The sequence below is a fragment of the Hyperoodon ampullatus genome (assembly GCF_949752795.1).
Source record: "Hyperoodon ampullatus genome assembly, chromosome: 2".
Classification (NCBI taxonomy): domain Eukaryota; kingdom Metazoa; phylum Chordata; class Mammalia; order Artiodactyla; family Ziphiidae; genus Hyperoodon; species Hyperoodon ampullatus.
Window position 1 is genome coordinate 87,702,372 of NC_136915.1, and position 26,366 is coordinate 87,728,737.

At 36.6% G+C, this 26,366-nt stretch overlaps 1 protein-coding gene across 1 annotated transcript in view; it reads right to left on the minus strand.

The window, feature by feature from the left end:
- Positions 1 to 7,526, minus strand: part of DPYD (dihydropyrimidine dehydrogenase) — a gene marked incomplete at both ends in the record, with an annotated part of 823,320 nt that extends 815,794 nt beyond the window's left edge. The window contains one exon of the mRNA XM_079721437.1: positions 7,488 to 7,526. Within this exon, the coding sequence (XP_079577563.1) occupies positions 7,488 to 7,526 (39 nt within the window). The remainder of the gene's footprint in view (positions 1 to 7,487) is intronic.
- Between the last annotated feature and the right edge of the window lie 18,840 nt (positions 7,527 to 26,366).

Consider the following 26,366-nt stretch of genomic DNA (forward strand, 5'->3'; position numbering starts at 1 on the left):
CACGTTTCCAAACGATTTCACCATTGCCATACTGTATCACAAACCATCCGTAAAAGACTGATCAATAGCAAACTCATTGAGGAATCAGCAAACTCTTCACAGTGGTTGAATGATTTCCACAAGGTCAGACAGCAAGGGATCTCACTTATGGAGCAAAAATATCCCCAGGCTTGGCCCCTATCCCAGGATGCTTATTTTAATTAACATATAGTAAATACACATTATCTTCTATTGTTTTGCTGAAGATTTCCTCATGGCCTTTAATTAAACATACTAACATTTCTAAAGTTTTAACATGCTACTATGGTCAATTTTTAATATCATTCAAAGGATTTCACAAAGACTAAACAAACAGATCTACTTAGATGAGTCAATCTTGAGTAGGTAAAACAAGTTGAAAACTGGAGGATGAAGTTTTGGGAGAGAGGTGAAAGTGGGGAAGGGCATGGGGAGGATCAGCAGAGAGTGGTAGGTAATAAAATATTGGGGGAGGGAGAAGTACAGTCAGGCTCCATCCTTGAGCACCATCTGTATAAATCAGGCCTGGAGTTGACATGTAATTTTGTGTGGGTCCCCTGAGAAGTGGCCCTCAGGACTTCATTATTGATGAAGAGATTTTTCTTCAAAGTGGCCTAGCCAGGAGTGCCTCAAGGGGACATTCATAAGCACTCATAATATCAATTCCCAAGCACCTGGGAGGTAGGGACACGGACTGTCTTTAATTATTATGATACAGGTAGAAGACAGTGAGAATGCTATTATACAACCAAGCTGAAATCCTCAAAGAAATTAAATTACTATAACCTAGTATAAAAAGTTTATTATCTGAGTCATCCTTTAGAAAGGGCACACTTTATCTTTTCCTTGTGCAAAACAGGTTGATCTCCAATTCCCTCCGTCCTAGGAATTTAAAAAGTTATAAATACAAATATAGTGTGTGCAGGGATGCTTAGAAGTCCGGAAAGAAACTTTCTTTGTAGCTAATATGCTCACTTAGAGAAACTATAAGTTTAGTCCAGTTTACACAAAGAGATATGGAGTTGGACACTTTTTCTTAAAATAATTGTATAGGGATTTCTTTTCAGAAAAGGATAACACCAATCCCTTCTACATATCATTGAGAATGCCAAGAAATCATTTTCACCAAAGCTTGGGCCTGATCTAGTCACAAAAACACTCAGAAAAACACCAAAAAATCAATCCATATGTACACTGCAGTAAAACAGCAAGGGTTAGGGGGTAGGAGAGCAGTCAATGCTGAATCTGAATCTTATTCCCCAGAGAATTAGATGTGGATAATCCTATATAGACAAAGCCTGTGCCACATACTTCCTTTGAATCTCCTGCAGCTTACACTAGAGGGTTGGTAATACAGTGGGCATTAAAAATATTTTTTAAATAGAAATAAAACTCAAAATGAAGAGGGTCTCTTTAATTTGACCTGAATTTTAAAAAAACTCCCCCATTTCACTGGTAATACTGACCAAAAGAATTCAGGAATTTTCTCATAAGTCATGTCTACCAAATTATTTCATCTGTAATAGAGCCTCACTCATAATTCTTTTAACTTCATTAACTCTCCCTTTCTTCACATATTTTAACAGCTTTTGATACCACTAGTTAATTCTTGGAGTTGAACAACATTCTAGCCAAATGACATTTACATAACACAGATGATATATGCAATAGTAACATTTACAATAACTACTACCGTTCAAAAAGCACATATTTTAAGTAACAGATGCTGTCTAAGGCATTATATGTACATGACTCCAATTAATCCTTATTTATTAAATAAAATAAAATTAAATTAAAGTTAATAAATTAAATCCTTAATTTATTGCACGAAATAAATTAAGATTAAAACCAACTGACAGAGGAAGAAATGATTGATAGTCCAGGAAACAACTTGACCACAATCACACAAATAAAAAAATAATAGTGCCAGGATTTGAACCCAGGACTGTTTTAACGCAATTTTTGTTTGTTTTTTTGTTTTGGTTTATTTTTCAAACTAACCATGAAATGAGCTTGATTTTGTGAAATACAAAATAAAAATGTTTATACAAAAATAATGAGTTCCTGTGCTTCCCTGATGGCGCAGTGGTTGAACGTCCGCCTGCCGATGCAGGGGACACGGGTTCGTGCCCCGGTCTGGGAAGATCCCACATGCCATGGAGCGGCTGGGCCCGTGGGCCATGGCCGCTGAGCCTGCACGTCCGGAGCCTGTGCTCCGCAACGGGAGAGGCCCCAACAGTGAGAGGCCCGCATACCGCAAAAAAAAAAAATAATAATAATAATAATAATAATAATGAGTTCCTAACATCAATATATAGATAAGAGTCTGGTGAAGAGTCTGAAAGGAGTTATATGTTGAGTTAAATATAGATGTTTCCTATCTACTAGTATAACATTTTAATTAAAAGCAATGGAAGCAGTTATAATTATAAACCCCAGGAAAGACATAATCCTATTAAGAGTTATCAGTAGTATAATTGGCTCCAGGATATCTGTGAACACCCACATTATTGATGTTTGAGGCCAAAAAATACCTTCTGTCTTAACATGGAGGATTAAGAGCAAATGAAGTCCAGAAGGCAAACATGTCACATGTGAAAATCAAAATCCTGATTACAGATAAATTTATAACCTTAGAATGCCTTACTAAATATTTTTTAATTAAGGCAGGATATAAATGACACAGAACTTTCCTTACAGTTTTAAGCACTGAAGATTTCTTCCTCCTATGTATCATTGTGTCCATTTAGCTAAGAGGCAGAAAAGCAAATTGGCCAACTCTACTTTTCAATCTCTTTGGCCACACTGAAGCCTAGACTATATCAAATCTCTTACAGTTCCTTTGTCACATTATTTCATGATGATTTTTTTTAGTCTCATTGTCTTCAATTATAGTGTTTCTAATTTTGTGACTTAACTTTATGCTAATTACTAGAATTCTCCCACAGTGACCACACATGTTTACCTTATTGGAAGGTCTATTTTTCAGCTCTTGTGTTGTTGCTTGTTTATATACAGCGTTTGGTAAAATGCTGTATTCCAACAGTTTAGGAAAGGTATGATTGCTTAATGATCATCCAGTTATCTCAGCATTCTGACTAGAGATCTTCTTGGTATTCTAACTAATTCCTTACTGTAAATGTAGAGCTTTCCAAAACTGGGTTTTCCTTCTAGAATGTAAGAAAGGAGACTATTGAATTTTAGCACATTTTAACAATTAAGCGGTCAACACTATCTGCTATGATTAAGATTAAGTAGATCCAATCTAAAAATCTCCCTAGTGATAGATTCATCATTAGTCATTAATCTCACAGTTTTTAATTAAACCACTGAAACTAGCCATCTACTTCATGTGTAGGAGGTAAAATTTTTTTTAAACTCTAATGAAATACATACATAACCATCCTTAACTATAGGAATGTGCAGTACCTTAAAACCGCAAGGAGCTATCATTGGAATAACTCTCCAAATTTGGAGTAACTTTCCAAATCACATAATCAGACACATTTCTACCACCCAGTTAAATTCCTTAGAAAGGAGAAATACTTTAAAATTAAGTATTGTCCACGGTACAGCTTAAAATAAGGAGAACAAGCACATTTTTAACAACTCAAACTCACAAATTTTTTTAAAAAAAAATTTTTAATGCTTTAAAAGGCTTGGCAAGTCAAGATAGCATTCCCAGAGATGTATGGTGCCCAATGAATAAAAGGAAGAAGACAAAAATGGATGCAGTAAAAAACATTTAAGTTTAAATAAATAAATAAATAACCCATAACTTCTGCAAAGTTGAATCCTTATTCTCTCCTTTGATCTATGCACCTCCTCCCTCCCCAGAGGCAAAAGCAGTTATGGTAAAGGGCATTCTGAAATACCTTTTGCTATCTCTACCAATTCGTAAGCCTGTTTTCAAAATTCTCCTGAAAATTTACTTTCTCCAAGTTGTTTCCATTATACTGCCATTTCCCAAAGCCATCATTTTATTATTTTCTTAATTAATAAACACAGAAAATTCTAGATTATCTTCTCAAATGAATAGAAGTCACAGTATCGGTAATTCAGAAACCATTTCTATTTAACTCTAAAAGCATTATGATTTTGTGGACATTGGACTGAAATCCTTTTTTTATTCAAGATAAATTTGAAATGAGTTTATAACCCCTTATGAGTCATTAACTGATAATTCTAAGAATAGACCTTGACTTGGGATTGTGGAAACAGTAAAGGGGTGGACAGCAATTTAGTTCAGCTATAAATACTTACCAAAAATACTAATATCCAAAGAATTAATTAAAAGCTCACTGTACCTGCATACATTTTCATTCTGCTATACTTTTACAGTAAATTCTCAATTACCCATGTCAGTGGAGGGGAACAAGACATTGAACAGAAGTGAACTCTTCCAAAATCATTCTTACTTGCTTTTAAAAGTGCAGATACTGACAACAGACCAGCTGTCAGTTCAAACTAAATGAATTATTGTGAAGGTATTGCTGAGGTCAGGGAAAGTGATCAATGTCTGATATTCACCTTTCTTGAAACCTTCCCAGGAGAATTTGTATTCAAAAGTCATTCTTGACAAAATTTAGCTATATCCAGAAAGTAAGCGCACAAAGCAAAATAACTTTTAAAAGTATATAGCTACCATTAATGAACTTTAAAATAGTAGTTATTTCACAGGCAGTGATTTTCCTAAGACCGTTGTTCTATATTTTTATTTTTTAACATGTTTTGTCCTTTTCCTAACAAGATGTGAAGTTGTGACATTTATTTATTAATTTTACATCTTGTCTATGTTTATATCTTGTCTATTTTATATCTTGTTTATTATCTTGTCTATGATTATTTTCCTTACTTAGCAGATGTGACACAGAGAAGCTAGGTAACCTAAACAAAGTCACCTATCTAAAAAGGGGTAGACATAGACCTCAACCACAGGCAGTTTGCTCCAGATCCCAGGCCCTGAACCACATTAATAGGTCTGGAAAAATGTCTGACTTCTCATACATCTGCTACCATTACTACAATTACAATAATTTTTTAGTATATGAGCTAGATTCTATTGCCTAGTATCTATTACCTACTAATGCATTCTCGCTATGCCTATCTTCTGGCCCAGGGTTATTTCAGTTTTGGAGTCTGGTGACCTTCTGACTGTTTTCTATGCTCCCAACTCTTCAAACCCTGATGCACTACTGGATTGAGGCTAGAAATATGGAGTGAGCACACAAAACAACTTTGTAAGCCTCAATAACTTTTTTTCCAGAAACAAAAATATTTCTTGGCTGCTTCACTGAAACCTGAGGTTCTATAGGTAGCTTAAGGAGAAAATTTAGTCACTATTATAGCGGGTTGTCACCACCACCTTCTGTTCTTTTCACATTTATCAACTGAACACTTACTGTTCTATACTGATAATTTTTTTTAAAGATTACGTGCTTCTCCACATATTTGAGACAAGGCAATGGTCACAGGCAGATCAATCTCTAGACAATGATTTTAAAGAATTCATTCAAAAAAGGCAAATCCAATGTATACATTCAAATTTGATAGAAAATTGAAACTTCATAATTCATTCCGACTCTTCCAAAAAAAAAAAAAATGAGCTTTGGTGAGTCAATAGGATCACCTGAGACATCTATGCTTGGATGTGTTCCTCTAGATTTAATGTATTTTTCCTCACTGCATTATATTTTAATGATTAATTTCACATCCTTTCATGGTACTCTAGCTCCTGAATCATGGGTATTACTATGAGGGAAAAGAAAATTCCCATGAATGATGAAAGATGTTACTGATTAAAGTGTGGTGCATATATAACTACATAAAAGGTGAAAAAGCTTGAATGCCACTATTCTATATCAAGTAATATTGAGCCAACTAAGCTTAGATTAAGGGGAGTAAATGTGAGGGTTTGACGTTCTTAAATGGTCTTAGTCGAAACATTTCATGAAATTAAGCTGGTCGTTAATATTTCACTGGCATCTTTTTCCTTAGTGTAATATGGTTATGAACTGATTTCATGGACAACTGCAAAAGAGATACAGATAAATTCAAAAGCCATCTGCCCTCTGACATTCTTATCTCTGAAATCAGTACATCACTACTACCTAACACTGTCAGAAACGTACTATTTGACTTAGCTTCAAAAGGGGGGGGGGGGGCAGAGGGGACATCTGGTGAAGTCAAAGTAACAAGGACCAAAAAGGACAATGACGTAAATCAAGTATCTTTTACCCTGTGCATGAATAAATACTGGGTTAAATATATCATATTGATCAATATGAAAAAGTAAACTATCCACAAGAGAAACTACAAGTAAATTAAGTAGACATGTCCACATAATACACTTTGGCTCTTATTACTAGAGTGGATTTTTCAAACCAATGTATGGAATGTGGAGAAAACACTACTATAATCCCCCAAACAGAACACAAAGTTCCTTCAATCACTGACACAGATAACACAGTGGCAACACAATGGCAAAAAGCAGCTCTTCTGCAAACAGGTGGTTTTAAAATTTTACTTAAGCCACTGAAAGGACTAAGGAAAGGAAAATTTTTTCATTCTAAGGAAAACATAGGCGTGCACATACACGTTTTACCAGCGTAGGAGACTCAAATTTTAAAAAGCCCCAAACAAAACACAACAAAAAACTATAAAGCAGTTTATTTTAGCTCAAAAGTGCTGACATTGGGTTAGTACGTCTAAAATCATTGTTTGTTATTATATCTGTCTCATCGCATACATAAAGGTCTTAGGGAGAAGTCAAAGGAAATAGTCATGTATTTCAGGGAGGACTTTATTCACAGGAAGAAAGATGACATTTTTACAGAAACAGAGTGCAAGAGAGAATCAAAAACTTGACGAGAGAAAAATACAGTTTATTTTGTATTTCTGAAGGCACTGTATTTTTCATGTTTTCAATACCTTATCCCATTCTTCCCTATATTATTTTCATAAGCAATACTAAGGCTAGCAGGGGCTGCTATAGCTGACACACAGATCTTTATTCCTATGCTTTGCAAATATGCATTATTCCGCGACTGGAGGTGGGGCAACAGACTGGAGGTGTCCGGAAAGGCGAAACGCTTACAGGGGCAAAGGGGAAGGTGCGGGATAGACTGCGTGAGAAATAAGCGCTCCTTTGAGAAAATCCATCTCTCTCGAACACTCGTGGTTCTTCAGTCACTGCCACTCAGGGACTTCTTTAACCCCCACTCCGAAGTAAACAGCCAGGTCCCAAGCCAAAGAACACCTCTACCGTCGCGGGCCCCCCACTTCCCTCCCTGCCAGCCCACACGGGTCTCTGGCTCCTCGCTCGTCCGCCTCCCCCGCAGACCTCCCGCGGAGGCAAAGTTTCCCGCCTCTCCCACTTTCCCCGGCCCTGCGGTGGCCGCGGCGGCCTTCTGGGCACCCGCCAGCTGCGTCCCCCGCCCTCCCTAGGCGAGCCCACGCGCAGTCGGTACCTCGATGTCCACCACGTCCTTGCTTAGCACAGGGGCCATGGCGTTGCCCACAGCCTGGAGTCTCCTACAGACGAACCCACCCCGCGTCCTCAGGCTCCAGCCGGAGAGCAAAGCAACAGCTTGCCCGAGCGCCCGCGGAAGTGGAAAGCAGAAGGCAGTCGGCGCGGGGGCGGGGCGGGCTCCGGGCGGTGACGCCCCCGGGGCGGGGCTGCGCGCTCGGCCCCGCGGTTCCCCGCGCGCCGCACCGTGGGCCGAGTGGCGGGAAGGAGCCCGCCCCCTGTCTCCCGCCTCCGCCCCTCAGCCTAGAAGCTTGTTTTCCTTCTACTCTCGGAAGGAAGGGAGGGAGAGAGCGCTCGCTCTGGGGACTGGCCTTTGCTCTGTAAACTGTTAAAGGCTGAGCTAGGTACGTAGGGGCCAGATGGGATTAAAGGTAAAAACAGTCGGCGCTCTAAGTAACTAATTACTCCTTTTCTCTCCTTCCGCAGGAGCCCTGCGAGGTGCAGAGACATTGTCTTATGGGCAGCTGCATCTTCAGAATTCCTCAGGGATAAGATAGTAGTAAATGTTCCTCAGGCCATCCAGCAAATAGGCGGGAGCAGGCAAGGTCAGTGGTCTTCTGAGAATTGACAATCCCTGGGGGCAGGGGCGAAGAGAAAGGGGGCCCGGGATGGAAGTGAGCAAAAATTTCTACAGACAGAAGCTGCAAGTAGCAAGTCCTGTAGGTGGGACAACATCAAGGTTGTATTTTTGCAGTGCAGTCCGTTCTAATGTCTATTTTTAAAAATTGTTCTAAAATGTGAAGCTCTTTTGAAGAATTGTTCTTTATGTTTTGTTCTAGAGCTTGCTGGGGAGAGGGGAAAGATTTCATTTAGAGACAGTCTCAATCCAGAAAATATTCTCCTCATCTTTGAGTGTATCTGTACTCCAGACGTCCCTCCTTTCTCCCTCCATCGTCCTCTCTTCTCCTGTAACTCGTCCTGCTTACTTCTGTTAAGGCTTTTATCACACTTCTTAGTCCTCTTGGCTAGATAGTGAGCACCTTGGATTCTAGTATTTCCTCTTTATCATTATTCTTTCAACAAATATTTATTAAACATTTTCATTCATTCAACAGATATTTAGTAAACATTTTCAATTACCAAACACTGTGTTAGGTGCTCTACACATAGTCTTCAAGAAGACACATCAGTCTCATGGAAATTTTAGTCAGAGTAAGGAAGTGAGCAAACTAATAGGATACTGAGGTGCCTGCTTGGAAGATTAGAGGACTAGGACAGAATGACTGGGGTGTGAGTGTTCACTACCTTGAGTGGTTGGGAAGACTACTTTAAACAAACCATCAGATTACCGTCCAGAACCTGGATAGAGGCTGGATACATTTTTCTTAAATCTAATAGTATATTAAGAGAATGTAGAAAGTTACATAGAAACCTTGGACTATTCTTGACTCCCCTTGTCTCCCACATTTAATGCATCCCAAGCTCTCAGGATTCAACCTCCTAAATGCATCTTGGAACATTTCTTCATTTCTCCTTCTTCACTGCATCCACCAAGATCCAAGCTGCTGGTATTGCAGCTTCTACTCTTACCCCTCTTCCCTCCAGATTGAGCTTTAAAAAGTATCGATTGGCTTATCACACACACACACACACACACAAAGCATAAATCTTTTAGTGGTTCCCACTGTATTCAGAATAAAATACAAACCCATAGTGACCTCTGAATAACCTGCTCTTCCCCTCTTCTCCAACCACACCTAGGGCTACCCTTGCCATGAGTCATTATGTTCCAGTCACAAAGTAACCTTCCCATTCTCCAGCCACTTTTCTCCCTTTACACATGTCCTCCATTCTACTTGTACTTTAGGTTTCAGAGAAACCTTCCCTGACCTATCCCCACCACCAACAAAATTAGACCCACCCTGTCTCTGTTGTTCTCTTTCAGGGCACCCTATTTTTGTCTCCATAGCCCTGTCAGATTTTATTTGCATATTTATTTGAGTGTGATTTGTTTAATATCTGTCTTCTGTTTAGAATGTAAGCACAAGGAAGGGAGGGTCCACATCTGGCTTGGTAGCCTACTGAATATTCAGTGTCTAGGCCAGGACTGAAACATCAGACCAGGAATACTAGGTGACTGAATGAACTCAGTAAATCCTAAAGTTAGTTTATGCAGTAAGCAATTCATGTTAGAAACTTTAGTTTTACTTTACAATTTCACTTTACCATATATTCTTCACAGTGTTCCACTTAGTCCTGGGAAGTAAAATCATAGTATCTATCAATGATTTTCTAGTTAAAATGTGTCAAACTGACTACTTTTCATGGAGTAAAGTTCCAAAGTCTGATTTCCTTCATCGTCCTACGACCATACCTTACTCACCACCAAAGTCATCTATATCCTCTTTCTTGGAGATATTTTTTATATATGCATACATATATCATACATACATATACACATATTTAGAAGGATAGAAAGAGATATACACATGTCTGCATTTATCCACATATAATATGTATATAATATGATATATATAATTTTAATATGTATGATTCCTTCTCCAGTTTGACCAGAAAGTTTCAATAGTCAATTTCCGGACCACCAGAGATATGGATTTATGTGTTGTTTTAGGTTGCACAGTAATACAAATCTTATCAGTTAGCAATCCATACTTTAGTTGTCCAAGTTATCCTTAAGAGTTAGACACTATATTTCCATTTTGATTTTATGTGATTATTATTCTCCTAAACCATCATAGAGGATAAAAGCCCAAAATATGCTGTCTTTCCAAAGTGAGAGCTTCTTCAGTGATACTCAATAATCAAATAGAAAATTTAAATGTTATTTTACCATCCTCTCAATCTCACCAAACATGTATCCTATCTGAGATATTTAATTAAAGCATATAATCACGTTGCTCACATGCCACACCTATACTCCATGATCAGTGATGGAATCTAGTAATATTTTAAATCCGTTGAAATTCCACATTAAACACACTTGTACCTGTAAATAATCCAAGCTGTGTAAAGCTTACTGCAAATGCATTCACACTACACTTTTTTAAAGTTGTAAATTATGATGGCACTTGTCAAGCTGTCCCTCCGTCTGGAAGCACAGTCAAATATCAGGTGTTCCACATTAATTTTTTGTAGGCTTTAGAGGGACAGCATATCAAATAGTGTACAAATTTATCAAAATGCATCTCAGCCTAAAAATTTACATTACACAAATGAATATTATTATTATTACCATAATCAGAAGGAAGGCTTATGAGTCATCTTTCATTTCTGGAAAGTTATTCAGTACCATGATTTTGGAAACACAATAAAAATTTAGATTTCCATATGCTTTTATTTCCCCTCTTTAGTCTAGGATTAAGCAATTTTTAAAACATTCTTTGGGGGCTTCACTGGTGGCGCAGTGGTTGAGAGTCCACCTGCTGATGCAGGGGACATGGGTTCGTGCCCCGGTCCGGGAAGGTCCCACATGCCGCGGAGCGGCTAGGCCCGTGACCCATGGTCGCTGAGCCTGCGCGTCCGGAGCCTGTGCTCCGCAGTGGGAGAGGCCGCCACAGTGAGAGGCCCGCGTACCGCAAAAGAAGAAAAAAAAAAAAAATTCTTTAGAAGATGATTTTCTTCCAAAAAGTCAGAGCCTTTGATTTAGCATAAAACCTTTATTCCCACATCTGATTTTCTTTCTTTTTTTTTTTTTTTGCGGTACGTGGGCCTCTTCACTGTCGCGGCCTCTCCCGTTGTGGAGCACAGGCTCCGGACGCGTAGGCTCAGCGGCCACGGCTCATAGGCCCAGCCGCTCCGCGGCACGTGGGATCCTCCCGGATCGGGGCACGAACCCGCGTCCCCTGCATTGGCAGGCGGACTCTCAACCACTGCGCCACCAGGGAAGCCCCCACATCTGATTTTCTAAGGCCAGATTAACTCCTGTCCAAACTGACCAAGAGGATAATGACTAAAAATCAGTTGGGCTCAAATATATCAAGTATTCCTGCTCAAAAAGGTAATAATGTATATATTAGTCCTATTTTATAGAATAAACATGGTATAATTTATTCAGCTGCATATGCCATGTATCCTATATAAGCCTGCATGTGCACATGCATACACACATGTGGGTGCTACATGTATGCATATATATTATGTAATGCCATAAAAATCACAGATAACAAAGAGAAAATATAAATTCCTGTCACAAATGTATTCAATGATTACTTATTGAATGCTATTTTTTCAGGCCCTGAGATAGGCATTAGTGATACCTCAGTGTACAGTAAAGACAATGTCCTTGTCATCACAAAAATTAAGCCACTAGTTCAAAAACTCATACTGTCACATAGTGATTTTGAGTAAGTGATTTAAATGAATGGGATTATTATGAGAAGTAAATAACAAAATATGTGATATGGGATAGTATTTTGTACATTGCAAAACACCATGCAGTGTTACACGTTAAATGTTTAAAGATATGTTCTCCAATGCTCATATTCCAGAACTACACCATTGGGGTATGGTTGACTATGAATGATTTGGGGTAAAATGCAGTGTGAGTTGGAGGTTTATAGACTTAGCTGACTTAAACTAGGGGAAAAATATCCCCTAGAATGAATATTCCCTGAATTTCTGTCATTACCTCGAGGCCTTTTTCTCAGGCTTGTTGCTTCTCTCTCACAATCAAAACTTACCATAATCCCAGCAGCTGGCAGTTAATAGCTGTCTCTTGGTTTTCTTGCTGAGGTTTTACTCTGTCATAGTTTCAAGTGTGTTTATATTTGGGATTGAGACAGAACCTTACTGAAATTATTCAGTGTTTCTTTTGGTCAACTGCAGTGGATGTCTGATGTGCCTCACATGTTCCCACCCTTCCCTGCAAGTTAAGACTAAGGTACTCATTCTCACAGCTGCTGGGTGTGTTGGCAGAAGAGTGACTTTGCTGAGTCACTCTTCGGAAATTGCCCCTGGCTAAAGAGAGCTATTCACTTAAGGGTCATTCCTCTTCCTCAGGTAATGCACATCCAATAACTGATTGATGTGGGACCATAAAGGTTTGGCACTTGCCTAAATTCAAGATATCTTTGAGGGACCATCCCAACTTCAGAGGTCCCTGGAGGTATCATCTGAGACATTTGTTGGAATTGCCAAGAGTTCAACTTCTCCCTCTGTCCATCATGCTTCATTCTCCACTCCCACAGGTCCTCATCCAGATAGAAATTCCCAATAAATAAACTTCCTGCATGCATATTTCTATCTTAGGTCCACTTCCCAGGGGACCTAAGCTGCATTATCACCACTGTATATTATTTCACTGATAAAATATTTTGCATGTAAAATGTACTTAATTATCCACGTGTCTGGACATAAAAAAAAATTGACTCATATAATAAAGTCTCATCATTTATTTCAGTATTCTGAGATATTCCTATATTTGTTCATATATTTATTTATACAACAAATAACTATATGCCTAATACATACTAGGTATAGTAAATAACATTAGGGGTACCATGGTAAGTAAAAAAGAAATGAAGTCTCTGCTTATGTAGCTTGCAGATGAATTAGAGATAAACGTTTGTCAAGTAATCACACAAAAATATAGTATTTACTATGAATAACAATATCAAGGAAAATATAGAGAACTGTTATATCAGAAGGGCTGGGAAATCAGTGAAGGACACCTTGAGTAAATGACCTTGCTGCTAATTTCTGAAGGACAGTAGATGTTAAGAAGGCAAAAAAGAAGAGATCAAAAGCATTCCAGGCAAGGAAATAACCTCTGCAAAGACTCCAAGAACAGTGGTATCCTAATGGAAGGGAAAGAAGGCTCTGATATCTGGAGGTCAGGAAGCTAGGTGGAAAGTGTCCCAGAGCGAGGCAGTAGAAACAAGAATGGACTGCGGTGTTTTAGTCTTAGTTTAGGATTTTGAATATTATCCTATAAGAAATGAGAAGTAATGGAAGTTTTTTAAAGCAGTGGAATGACATGATCAAATATGTATTTTGAAGTATCACTCTGATTGCAGTGTAAGTGTAATTGCATATTCATATACTCACTTGGGTAAATATGTGAAAATCAACCAAGGCAAGTGATTTCTGGGGATGGGCTCAGTCATTTCTTCCACATGTTAGCCTGGCTGATAGTCACCATGGTCATAGAAACCAAAATAGTGAGTTTCCTATGATATATTAATGTCATTGTCATTTATTATTTTCTAATAATTACAAAGCAGATCTCTATTTTCTTTTTTTCTTAATTTTTTAAACTTTTTTCTTTTTTTAATTAATTAATTTATTTTTTGACTGTGTTGGGTCTTCATTGCTGTGCACAGGCATTCTCTAGTTGCAGTGAGCAGGGGCTGCTCTTCGTTGCGGTGCACGGGCTTCTCATTGCAGTGGCTTCTCTTGTTGTGGATCATGAGCTCTAAGTGCGCGGGCTTCAGTAGTTGTGGCGCATGGGCTTAGTTGCTCCATGGCATGTGGGATCTTCCCAGACCAGGAATCAAACCCGTGTCCCCTGCATTAGCAGGTGGATTCTTAACCACTGCCCCACTAGGGAAATCCCTCTATTTTCTTTTTAATTGAGGTGTAGTTGATTTATGATATTATATTAGTTTCAGATGTACAACACAGTGATTCAAAATTTTTAGAGATTATACTCCATTTGAAGTTATTATAAAATATTGGCTATATTCCATATGCTATATATCTTTGTAGCTTATTTATTTTATACATACTAGTTTGTACTTCTTAATCTTCTAACTCTATTTTTCCCCTCCACCTTTCCCTCTCCCCACTGGTAACTACTAGTTTGTTCTCTATATCTGTGAGTCTTTTTCTTTTTGTTACATTGATTCTGCCCCAGGATCCAGCCCCACTCACCAGCAGGCAAGCACCAGCTTTGGGACACTGCAGAACCCATAGCCAGTAATGTCAGGGTCCGGCCCCACCCACTAGCAGGCCAACACTAGCTCTGGGAACCCTAACCCTGCAACCACCCACCCCAGAACCTGGTTCTGCTCACCAGTGAGCTAGCACTAGCCCTGGGACCCTGGCCCCCTCCCCGGGCTTCCACAGTCAGCTGCTTCACAACTTGGCCCCACCAAAGAGTGGTCATCAGCTTCCACACAAAGCAAGGCCTAGCAACCAACCAGACTGACAGTAGCCACCCACAGCCAACCACAACAGAAGTACCCATGCAGCCAACAGAGGGGGTACCCCTAGAACACATAGCTGTAGTGACCAGAGAGAAGGGAGTGCTCTGCTGGGGCTCAGAGAACATCTTCATAAAAGGCCACTTTTCCCAGGTCAGGAAGCATAACCAACCTATCAGATACATAGAGATAAAAACAGCAACTTAGGCAAAATGAAGTGACAAAGGAAAAGATAAAACTCCAGAAGAACTAAGTGAAGTGGAGCTAGATAGGCAGTCTACCAGATAAAGAATTCAAAATAATGATTGTGAAGATGGTCAAAGATCTCAGAAGAAGAATGGATGAACAAAGTGAGAAGTCAGAGGTTTTTAGCAAAGAGTTAGAAAATATAAAGAAGAACCAAACAGAGGTGAAGAATATAATAATTGAAATGAAAAATACACTACAAGGAATCAACAGTAGATGAAATGATACAGAGGAATGGATCAGTGAGCTGGAAGACAAGAGTAGTGGAAATCACTGAAGCTGAAAAAAAAAAGAAAAAAGAATGAAAAGAAATAAGGACAGTTTACAAGACCTCTAGGAAAACATAAAACATAGAAATATTCACCTTATAGTGGTGCCAGGAGAAGAGAGAGAGAGAAAGGGGCAGCAAACGTATTTGAAGGTATAATAGCTGAAAACTTCCCTAGCCTGGGAATGTCAGACATCCAGGTCCAGGAAGCACAGAGAGTCCCAAACAAGATCAACTCAAACAGGACCACACCAAAGTACATTGTAATTAAAATGGCAAAGCAAAACTTAAAGACAGAGGCTAGATTATTAAAAAGCATCAAGGGAAAAGCAATGAGTTGTGTACAAGGAAACTCTCAGAAGGCTATCAGCTGACTTTTCAGCAGAAACTCTGCAGGCCAGAAGGAAGTGGCATAATATATTCAAAGTGATAAAGGGAAAAACCTACAACTAAGAATACTCTACCTGGCAAGGCTTTCTTTCAGATTTGATGGAGAAATCAAAAGTTTTACAGACAAGCAAAAGGAGAAAGAGTTCAGCACCAGCTTTACAAGAAACAGTAAAGAGACTTCTCTAAGGGAAAAAGAAAAGGCCACAACTAGAAACATGAAAATTACAAAAGGAAAAAGCTCATTGGTAAAGGCAAATATCTGGTAAAGGTAGTAAATCCACCACATACAAAGCTAGTAAGAAGGTTAAAAAACAAAAGTAATAAAAACATCTATATCTGCAATAGGAAGTTAAGGGATACACAAAACAAAAAGATGTAAAATACGATGTCAAAAACAGTAGTAGTGAGGGGGCAAGGAGTAAAAATGCAGGGTTGTTAAAATGCATTTAAAATTAAGAGATCAGCAACTTAAAACAATCATATATATATATATATATACCTGTAATACATACACACTGAAAAAAGAGAAATGAATGCAAACAACGTTAAAGATAGTCATCAAGACACAAGGGAAAAGAAAAAAATAAGAAGAAAGGAACAATAAAGAGCTATAGAAACAACCCTCAAACAATTAGCAAAATGGCAATAAGTACATACCTATCAATAATTACTTTAAATGTAAATAAACTGAATGCTCCAATCAAAGATATAGAGGGGCTGAATGGAGACCAAAAAAAAAAAAAAAAACCCATGTAATATGCTGCCTACAAGGGACTCACTTCAGATCTAAAGACACATACAGGCTAAAAGTGAGAGGATGGGGAAAAAGTATTCCATTCAAATGTAAATCAAAATAAAGCTGGGGTAGCAATACTTATATCAGACTAAATAGACTTTAAAATAAAGACTGTAACAGAGACAAAGAAGCACATTACATAATGATTAAGGAATCAATCCAAGAACATGTAACAATTTTAAACATATATGCACCGAACATAACAGCACCTAAATACATAAAGCAAATATTAACAGACATTAAGGGAGAAATTGACAGTAACACAATAATAGTAGGGGAATTTAACTCCCCACTTGCATCAATGGATGGATCATCCATACAGAAAACCAATAAGGAAACACTGGCCTTAAATAACACATTAGAGCAGGTGGACTTAATAGATATATAGATAACATTCCATCCAAAAGCAGCATAATATGCGTTCTTTTCAAGTGCACATGGAACATTCTCCAGGACAGAACACATGTTAGGCCACAATACAAGCCTCAGTAAATTTAAGAAAATTGAAATCATATCAAGCATGTTTTCCAGCCACAATTCCATGAGGCTTGAAATCAATGACAAGAAAAAAAAAACTGCCAAAAAAGACAAACACGTGGAAAGTAAACAATATGCTACTGAACGATTAATGGATTACTGAAGAAATCAAAGAAGAAATTTTAAAAAACCTGGAGGCAAATGAAAACAAAAACATAACAATGGATAATCTATGCGATGCAGCAAAAGCACTTTTAAGAGAGAAGTTTATAGTGATACAAGCCCACCCAAGGAAATAAGAAAAACCTCAAGTAGACAACCTAATCTTACACCTAAGTAACTAGAAGAACAAACAAAATCCAAAGATAGTAGAAGGAAAGAAATCATAAACATCAGAGCAGAAATAAAGGAAATAGAGACTAAAAATACAATAGAAAAGATCAGCAAAACTAATCTGGTTCTTTAAAAAGGTAGACAATATTGAGAAACCTTGAGCCAGACTCACTAAGAAAAAAGACGGCCCAAATCAATAAATCAGAAATGAAAAAGGAGAAGTTACAACAGACACCACAGAAATACAAAGGATAAGAGATTACTACAAACAATTATACTCCAATTTGAACAACCTAGAAGAAATGAACAAATTCCTAGAAATGTACCATCTTCCAATACTGAACAAGAAAGAAATAGGAAATACGAACAGACCAATTACGGTAATGAAATTGAATCAGTAATTTTAAAAACTCCCCCAAAACAAAAGTCCAGGGCCAGTTGGCTTCACAGGTGAATTCTACCAAACATGTACAGAAGAGTTAACACCTATCCTTCTCAAATTATTCCAAAATATTACAGAGGAAGGAATACTTCCAAACTCATCCTTCAAGGCCGGCATTACTCTGATACCAAAACCAGACAAAAATATCACACACACAAAAAAAATTACAGGTCAACATCACTGATGAACATAGATGGAAAAATCTTCAACAAAAATATTAGCAAACCAAGTCCAACAATACATTAAAAGGTTCTTACTCCATGATAAAGTGGGATTTATCCCAGGGATGCAAGGATGGTTCAGTATCTGGAGATCAATCAGTGTGATACACCACATTAACAAACTGAAGAATAAAAATTATACAGTCATTTCAATAGATGCAGAAAAAGCTTTTCACAAAATTAAATATCCATTTATGATAATAAAAAAAACTTCACAAAGCCTGTGTAAAGGAACCATACCTTGGCATAATAAAGACCATATATGATAAGCTCACAGCTAATGTCATACCCTGCAGTGAAAAGTTGAAAGCATTTCCTCTAAGATCAAGAATATGACAGGGATGCCCAGTCTCACTACTTTTACTCAACATAACAGTGGAAGTCCTAGCCACAACACTCAAACAAGAGAAATAAATAAAAATAGTCCAAATTGGAAAGGAAGAAGTAAGACTGTCACTGTGTGCACATGACATGACACCATAGAAAATTCTAAAGATGCCACCAAAAAACTACTAGAGCTCATCAGTGAATTTGGTACAGTTGCATGATACAAAATTAATAAGCAGAAATCTGTTGCATTTCTATACACTAAAAACAAACTATCAGAAAGAAAAATTAAGGAAACAGTCCTATTTATAATTGCTTCATAAAGAATAAAATGCCTAAGAATAAGTCTAACAAAGGAGGTAAAAGACCTGTACTCGTAAAACTATAAGACACTGATGAAAGAAATTGTAGACAACACAAATAGATTGAAAGATATACTGTGTTCATGTGTTGAAAGAATTAACATTGTTAAAATATTTATACTACCCAAAACAATCTACAGATTCAGTGCAATGCCTATCAAAATACCAATGGCATTTTTCACAGAGCTAGAACAAATAATTTTAAAATTTGTATGGAAACACTGAAGATTCCAAATAGCAAAAACAATCTTGAGAAAAATGAACAAAGCAAGAGGTATCACACGCCCTGACTTTAGACTATACTACAAAGCTACAGTAATCAAAGCAGTATGGTAATGGCACAAAAACAAACACATAGATTAGTGGAACAGAATAGAGAGCTCAGAAATAACCCCACTCATTTATGGTCAGTTTGTCTACAACAAAGGAGGGAAAAAAATATAATGGTGAAAATACAGTCTCTTTAATGCATTGTGCTGGGAAAACTAGGCAGCATATGTAAAAGAATGAAATTAGAACATTTTCTCACATCATAGACAAAAATAAAATCAAAATATATTAAAGACCTAAATGTAAGACAGGAAACCATAAAACTCCTAGAGGAAAACATAGGCAGAACACTCTTTGACATAAATCAATATTTTTTTGGATCTGTCTTCTAAGGCAAAGGAAACAAAAGCAAATATAAACACCTGGAACCTAATTAAACTTAAAAACTTTTGCACAGCTAGGGAAATTATCAACAAAATGAAAAGAAAACTTACTTGCTGGGAGAAAATATTTGCAAATGATATGACCGATGAGGGGTTAATATCCAAAAAATATAAACAGCTCATACAACTCAATATCAAACAAACAAACAAACAACTTGATTTTAAAATGGGCAGAAGGCCTGAATAGGCATATTTTTCAAAGAAGACATACAGATTGCCAACAGGCACATGAAAAGATGCTCAACATCACTAATCATCAAAGAAATGCAAATCAAAATCACAATGAGATATCACCTCACACCTGTCAGAATGGTTATCATCAAAAAAACCACAAATAACATATGTTGGTGAGGATATGGAGAAAAGGGAAAACTTGTACAACGTTGGTGGGAATGTAAATTGGTAGAGCCACTATGGAGTACAGTATGGAGGTTCCTCAAAAACTTAAAAATAGAACTACCATATGGTCCAACAATTCCACTTCTGGGTATATATCTGAAGAGAATGAAAACACAAAGTCAAAAACATATATGTACCCCAAGGTTCAGAGCAGCATTATTTACAGTAGCCAAATATGGAAGTGGCCTAAGTGTCCATCATCATATGAATGAATAAAGAAGATATAATATATATATATACACAATGGAATACTGCTTAGCCATAAAAAAGGAATGAAATTTTGCCATTTGCAGTAACATGGAGAGATTTGGAGGGCATTATGCTTAGTGAAATGTCAGACAGAGAAAAACAAATACTGTATGTTATCACTTATATGTGGAATCAAAAAAATAAAACAGATCTCTATGGTTTTAATCAAAGTCTAGAAAGAAAAACCTAAGCCCCAAAAGGAATTCTGTCTCTCAATCAGTGGCTACCTTGCTATTTTCCAGCATGAAACTCTAAAGATCCATTTTTAATCTTCTGAATAATGAATGACAGGCTATTCTTTTTCCTTGGTTTGTTTTCATGATCACCACCTTCTCTATATTGTGAGGTCCTTCTTAGTATTGAGTGTGTATTATCTTTTCATTCTCCATGCCTAACACAGTACCTAGTAATACTACATACATAAATATGTTGGAATTAATATTAATTATTACCCTTTCTAAACTTGACAGCATACAGAAAGCCTGAGAGGAAAAGATTTCTAATAATAAATGAATAAATAAAGGGCATTAATGGGCCATTCACAAAAAAACAAAGAATACAAGTGGATGATAAAGAAGTGAAATTGTATCAACCAAACTAGTAATCAAAGAAATGCCATTTAAATGATAATGAGATATGATTTTTCACCTATCAGACTGGCAAAGAAAATTTAAGGAGTGATCAAGGCATAGGAAAATTAATGGATTCATAAGATTCTATAATGAGTAAAAATTTCTTGTGCTGTATAGTTACAGCAGTTTAGCAGTACATACCCAAATTTTAAACATATGCATTATCTTTGTCCCAGCAACTTCATTTCTTATATTTTTATCTTAAAAAAAAGTTATGCTTCCATGCAAAATTTACCTAAAAATATGGTTCATTCCAATGTTGTTTATGCAAAAACAAAAAGGTAACAACATAAATGTCTTACAAAATGTGACTGATTAATAACTGTATTGAATGGATACAGTTAAATTTTATGCAGTCTTTAGAACTGGGGTTGTAGAATTTTACCCACAGTGAAAGATACTGACAATATATCAAAGAACATATGAGATTATATGGTCTGAATATACATGGATAGGTAACAAACACATATTAGTTAATTATAGGAAAAAGTAAAAATTATTTTTAAAACTCTATTGCATCATGAGCAAATACACAAGCACATATACCTTTTATAAATTTGTATATGTGCCTGCAAGGAAGACCTTCCTTACTCCTACCATGGTGCTTGACACGTTAGGCACTCTGTAATTTTCATATGAAATATTTTATATGAAAAACTGAATACCAAAAGTGTTGATAATATTCTACAGTCCATTCTATGAAAATAATTATTCATATTGTATTTTGGATGAACATTTTTAAGAGTTACAGAAACTGGCACATAGAATTATTAATATCATAGTCCTGGCTACAATTTTTTAAGTTATAGAAACTGGCAAATAGTGAACACTACTTAAGCCTTATCTAACGAGACAAAATAATCTGAATATTTGAATAACGTCCTATTACAAAATAATTGATTGAATGTATTGATTTATTTAATCTATAAATTAATAATTACATCAGTCTTTTGTTCCAAACACTTCACGGCTTCCCAATTTACTCAGTAAAATTTACAGTGCCCTATAAGGCATGCATGATCTAGCTGTCTGATTCCTCTCTCCCCCTAATTCTTGCTGTTCTTGTTCACTCCAACTCTATCTAGATAGGCCTTTCCATTTGCTGTTCCCTCTGCCTGCAGTGATATTCTACCAGATATTCTAACAACTAGCCCTTCATCAGCTTCAAGAATCTATGTAAAACTCACCTTTTTGGTAAGGTCTATTCTGACTACCTAATTAAAACTGCAGCTCCCATTTCTCACATTCACCATACCCCTTTCCTGCTTTACTGCAAACTAGCATTCTATTTGTTTTAATTATGTGTCCATTCATCATTTACCTTAAGTTCTGTAAGGTTGTTTTGTTCACTGCTGTACTCTCAGTATCTGGACTACTACCTAGCACACTGTATATGCTTAATAAATATTTTGCCTGAATGCATGATACAGCTAGTACACTATAGTCCCCTTTCACACTTCTGTATTAACATTTAACATTGAATATTATACATTTATGAGTCTGTCTCACCCACCAGAGAGAATTGTTCAAGGGGAAGGACTATGTCTTGTTAATCTTTGAATCCTTAGCTTACATAGTGTCTAGAAATAAGTAAATGCACTCAGATATGTGTTGATTGAACAAACAAATGGATTAAAAATCAGCATACTTGTATATTCTCCCAGTAGCACTTGCCCCAGTGCATCCTTAGACATTTAAAAGTTGAAATTTATCATGTATGGCAATCAAAGAAACTCCAAAAGCTCCAGAAGCTTACTCTGAAACATGTTTCCTGTTCTCATTCTTGTCTTAGCAACTTACTTGGCAATATTTGATAAATATAGTCACTTGTATAAAGTAAATAAATTTGAAAATATGTCCATTTTCTTATTTCATTTCTTAAACACATTCAAAGAGTTTCATTAGTTTTGTTTTTTCAAGTGTCCTGAGCAGTCCCTTCTCCATCTATTGAAAATGTTATCTAATTATGCTTTAAAAAAAATTGCGTCTACTTTGCAGAATGCTAGAGAACAATTATTTGGTAGTGTTGGAGAGCAGCATTTGCCAGTCCAAAGTATGTCTCTTTGGCATATTAGTTGTTTTAAACTGGTTATTTTCTGAGAAACAGCAGACATGAAAGGGCTCTGAAAACCACGTAGGAGTTGCCCTTTTGGAAGAAACATAATTTGTAAGAGGAATCTCCATTTTAAGTGTCTCTTTCTGTGCCCGAGAGGCGGATGACCAAATATCTAGAAACTCTTGTCAGTAGAGAAAGCAGTGACTTGAATCTGCATGGCAATCAGCCTTGTTTACTATGCTTTTCCTGATACCTCCCCAAACTGACTCTCCCACCCTCAATATCCTCTTTTTATTTAAACTTTTATTGAGGTATAATTGACTTACAATATTGTGTTAGTTTCAGGTGTACAGCAAAGTGAATCTATTATACAAATACATATATCCACTCTTTTTCAGATTCTTTTCCCATATAGACCATTACAGAGTATTGAGTAGAGTTCCCTGTGCTATTCAGCAGGTCCTTATTAGTTATCAATTTTATATATAGTAGTGTGTATGTGTCAATCCCAATCTTCCAATTTATCCCTCTTTTATCTTTAGCTGAAGATGGTGTTTATGGTGAGGGCTTCAGCCATTTTGGCAAATTATTCAGTTTTTCTGGATCTCTCCCATGTATACATGTTATTAAATTTTTGTTTGATTTTCTCTTGTTAATCTGTCTCATGTCAATTTAATTCTTAGACCAGCCAGAAGAACCTAGAAGGGTAGAGGAAAATTTATTCCTACCCAACAACAGATTGTATCATAGGCAGGTTAATCATTCCTAAAGTATTTTAACACTCTTTTATAAACACTAATAATTACATGTTTGTGCCATTGTATGTGACATGTCTGTGTGTATATAGATATATTTTATCACTCAGTATACTGCTTAGATTTATTGCTTAAGGTTAGTCATCACTGAACTCATAAATTCAACTATCTTGTTTTAAACTTTAATTGAAAGAAATTCTTTTAAATATCGTCTTATTCTTTTCCTTTTTTTTTTTTCAATCGGAGGAGTGGGAAGGTGAGGGATACTGATTAGCATGACTCTTCCAAGTAGCACAAATACATTTCACAATGTGATCTTTGATAAATGTCCAAATGGATTTTAAAACTAAGTAAACTGAACTGCTTTTTATTGAGTCCCATAATTTATTCCAACCATCTGTGTTACACACACACAAAAGTTTGTTTTTAAGGGTTTTAGATTATATTTTTGTCCCCCTCAGCACCATCATTAGGATATAAAAACATTAACATATTTCAGGATTGACTTCGCCCCCCTAAAGAATATATCTTTCAGTCGAGAAACATTATTCAATACCACTATTTGCAATTTGGAGATTAAAAAATATGGACCCAAAAGCATCCTTTTGGCATCATACGTTCTATTTAAAAGCCACCAAATGTTTCTTTCTGAGAAATTGTATTGAACAGTTAGGATCTTGGCACGCACTATTGTTCTAGGGAAAGATATTCCTGGCCCACATTTGTTGTTGCTGGGTAATGAATGACTAGAATGTGTGGACAGAGCCACCTTCCCATCTGTACTAGCCTTAGCTACCATCGATTGCTGTGTGGTGTCCTCTGTTGAACCATGCATGCTTAGTCATTAATTTTACTTAGGACTAATAAAAATACCTGCCTTTATTGATCAGCTACTGTATGCCTAGGACATTACATATAATTTTTGATTTAATCATCACAGCAATCAGAATTTAAAGATAGAGAACCTGATGCTTATGTATTTTATGGGAATTTCTGATAACTACTTTTATTTTGTGTGTGTAGAAGTTATTATTGATAAAACAATGTTAGAAATGTGTGGATTTTGTTTGTTTGTTGTAAATGCATTGGAATTTTAAAAGTGCATTTTTAGTTTTCTTCAAGGAGAATGGTACTAACTTCTAAAGTGTCTACTATGCTAAACTTCATATTAATTATCACAGTGAAAAGAAAAGAGGCTTAGTAAGATTAACTGTGTATCTTCTCAAGACTGAATCCAGGCATATCCTGGATTCTTGCCTAGGACTTCTTCATTCAGTATGTGTTTCAACTTGAAATAGTGTAATAGTAGCCTATATTCTCCTACAGAATCCACCTATCTTCCTAACTATGTATCTATCTATTCTAGTCTAGTCTAGTCTAGTCTACCTGTGACCTCTAATAATCCTGATGTTTGGGGAATGATATTATCTAAATGGTGACTTTTCTGTGCTACAGTAAGAATCAAACATATGTTACATATATAAGTATATGTATCAACCACATCCTATGTAAATACATGTATCTGTGGTTGATACATATAATAAATCCATGCCTAGGTGATAAGCTCTATTGTCATCTTTCTCCCATCATTTGCACTAAGCTGAATTACTAAGCATACAACACAAATCTCAAAACAACTCATATGATGCAATGATACAAAAAGCAATTCACACTTTAAAATAGATTGTTCTGAGAATAAGAAAAAAATTGGCTAAAGCAATAAAAGTAGAGAAAGATGAAGGAATTTGAGATCATTTAGCCTAGAGAAGATAAAGCTTGCTGAGTGTGAAAAACTGATTCATTTAATAGGTTTTTTATAAGAATAGTGACCAGTTTTCTATTCTGACATCAGATCAAGAAATGAATTAATAAATTATCAAAGAGTTTAATTGGCTATAAGGAAAATAACCTCTATGCCAAAGTAATGAAATATTAGAACGAATTACTAAGGAAGATATGAAGTCTTTATACTGGAAATCTGCACAAAGAACATAAACAACAATCCTGCCCCCAAAAGTAAGCTACTGGACAACAAGATCTCAAGTAGTCTTTTCTAAACTTTTGTTTTATAGACGTCATAGCTCTTTCCTTACTTTTCTTCCATCTCCCCCAGCCATTCATAACAATATCCTAAACAGTAACAATTTCTGCCTTTTCTTTCTTTTTTTTTTAACATCTTTATTAGAGTATAGTTGCTTTACAATGGTGTGTCAGTTTCTGTTTTATAAAAAAGTGAATCAGTTATACATATACATATGTCCCCATATCTCTTCCCTCTTGCATCTCCCTCCCTCCCACCCTCCCTATCCCACCCCTCTAGGTGGTCACAAAGCACAGAGCTTATCTCCCTGTGCTATGCGGCTGCTTCCCACTAGCTATCTATTTTACGTTTGTTAGTGTATATATGTCCATGCCACTCTCTCACTTTGCCCCAGCTTACCCTTCCCCCTCCCCGTATCCTCAGGTCCATCCTCTAGTAGGTCTGCGTCTTTATTCCCATCTTGCCTTTACGGTCTTCTGACCATTTTCTTTCTTTTTTTTTTTTAGATTCCATATATATGTGTTGGCATACGGTATTTGTTTTTCTCTTTCTAACTTACTTCACTCTGTATGACAGTCCCTAGGCTCATCCACCTCACTACAAATAACTCAGTTTCATAACTTTTATGACTGAGTAATATTCCATTGTATATATGTGCCACATCTTCTTTATCCATTCATCTGTTGATGGACACTTAGGTTGCTTCCATGTCCTGGCTATTGTAAATAGAGCTGCAATGAACATTTCGGTACACGACTCTTTTTGAATTATGGTTTTCTCAGGGTATATGCGCAGTAGTAGGATTGCTGGGTCGTATGGTAGTTCTATTTTTAGTTTTTTAAGGAACCTCCATACTGTTCTCCATAGTGGCCGTATCAATATACATTCCCACCAATGGTGCAAGAGGGTTCCCTTTTCTCCACACCCTCTCCAGCATTTATTGTTTGTAGATTTTTTGATGATAGCCATTCTGACTGGTGTGAGATGATATCTCATTATAGTTTTGATTT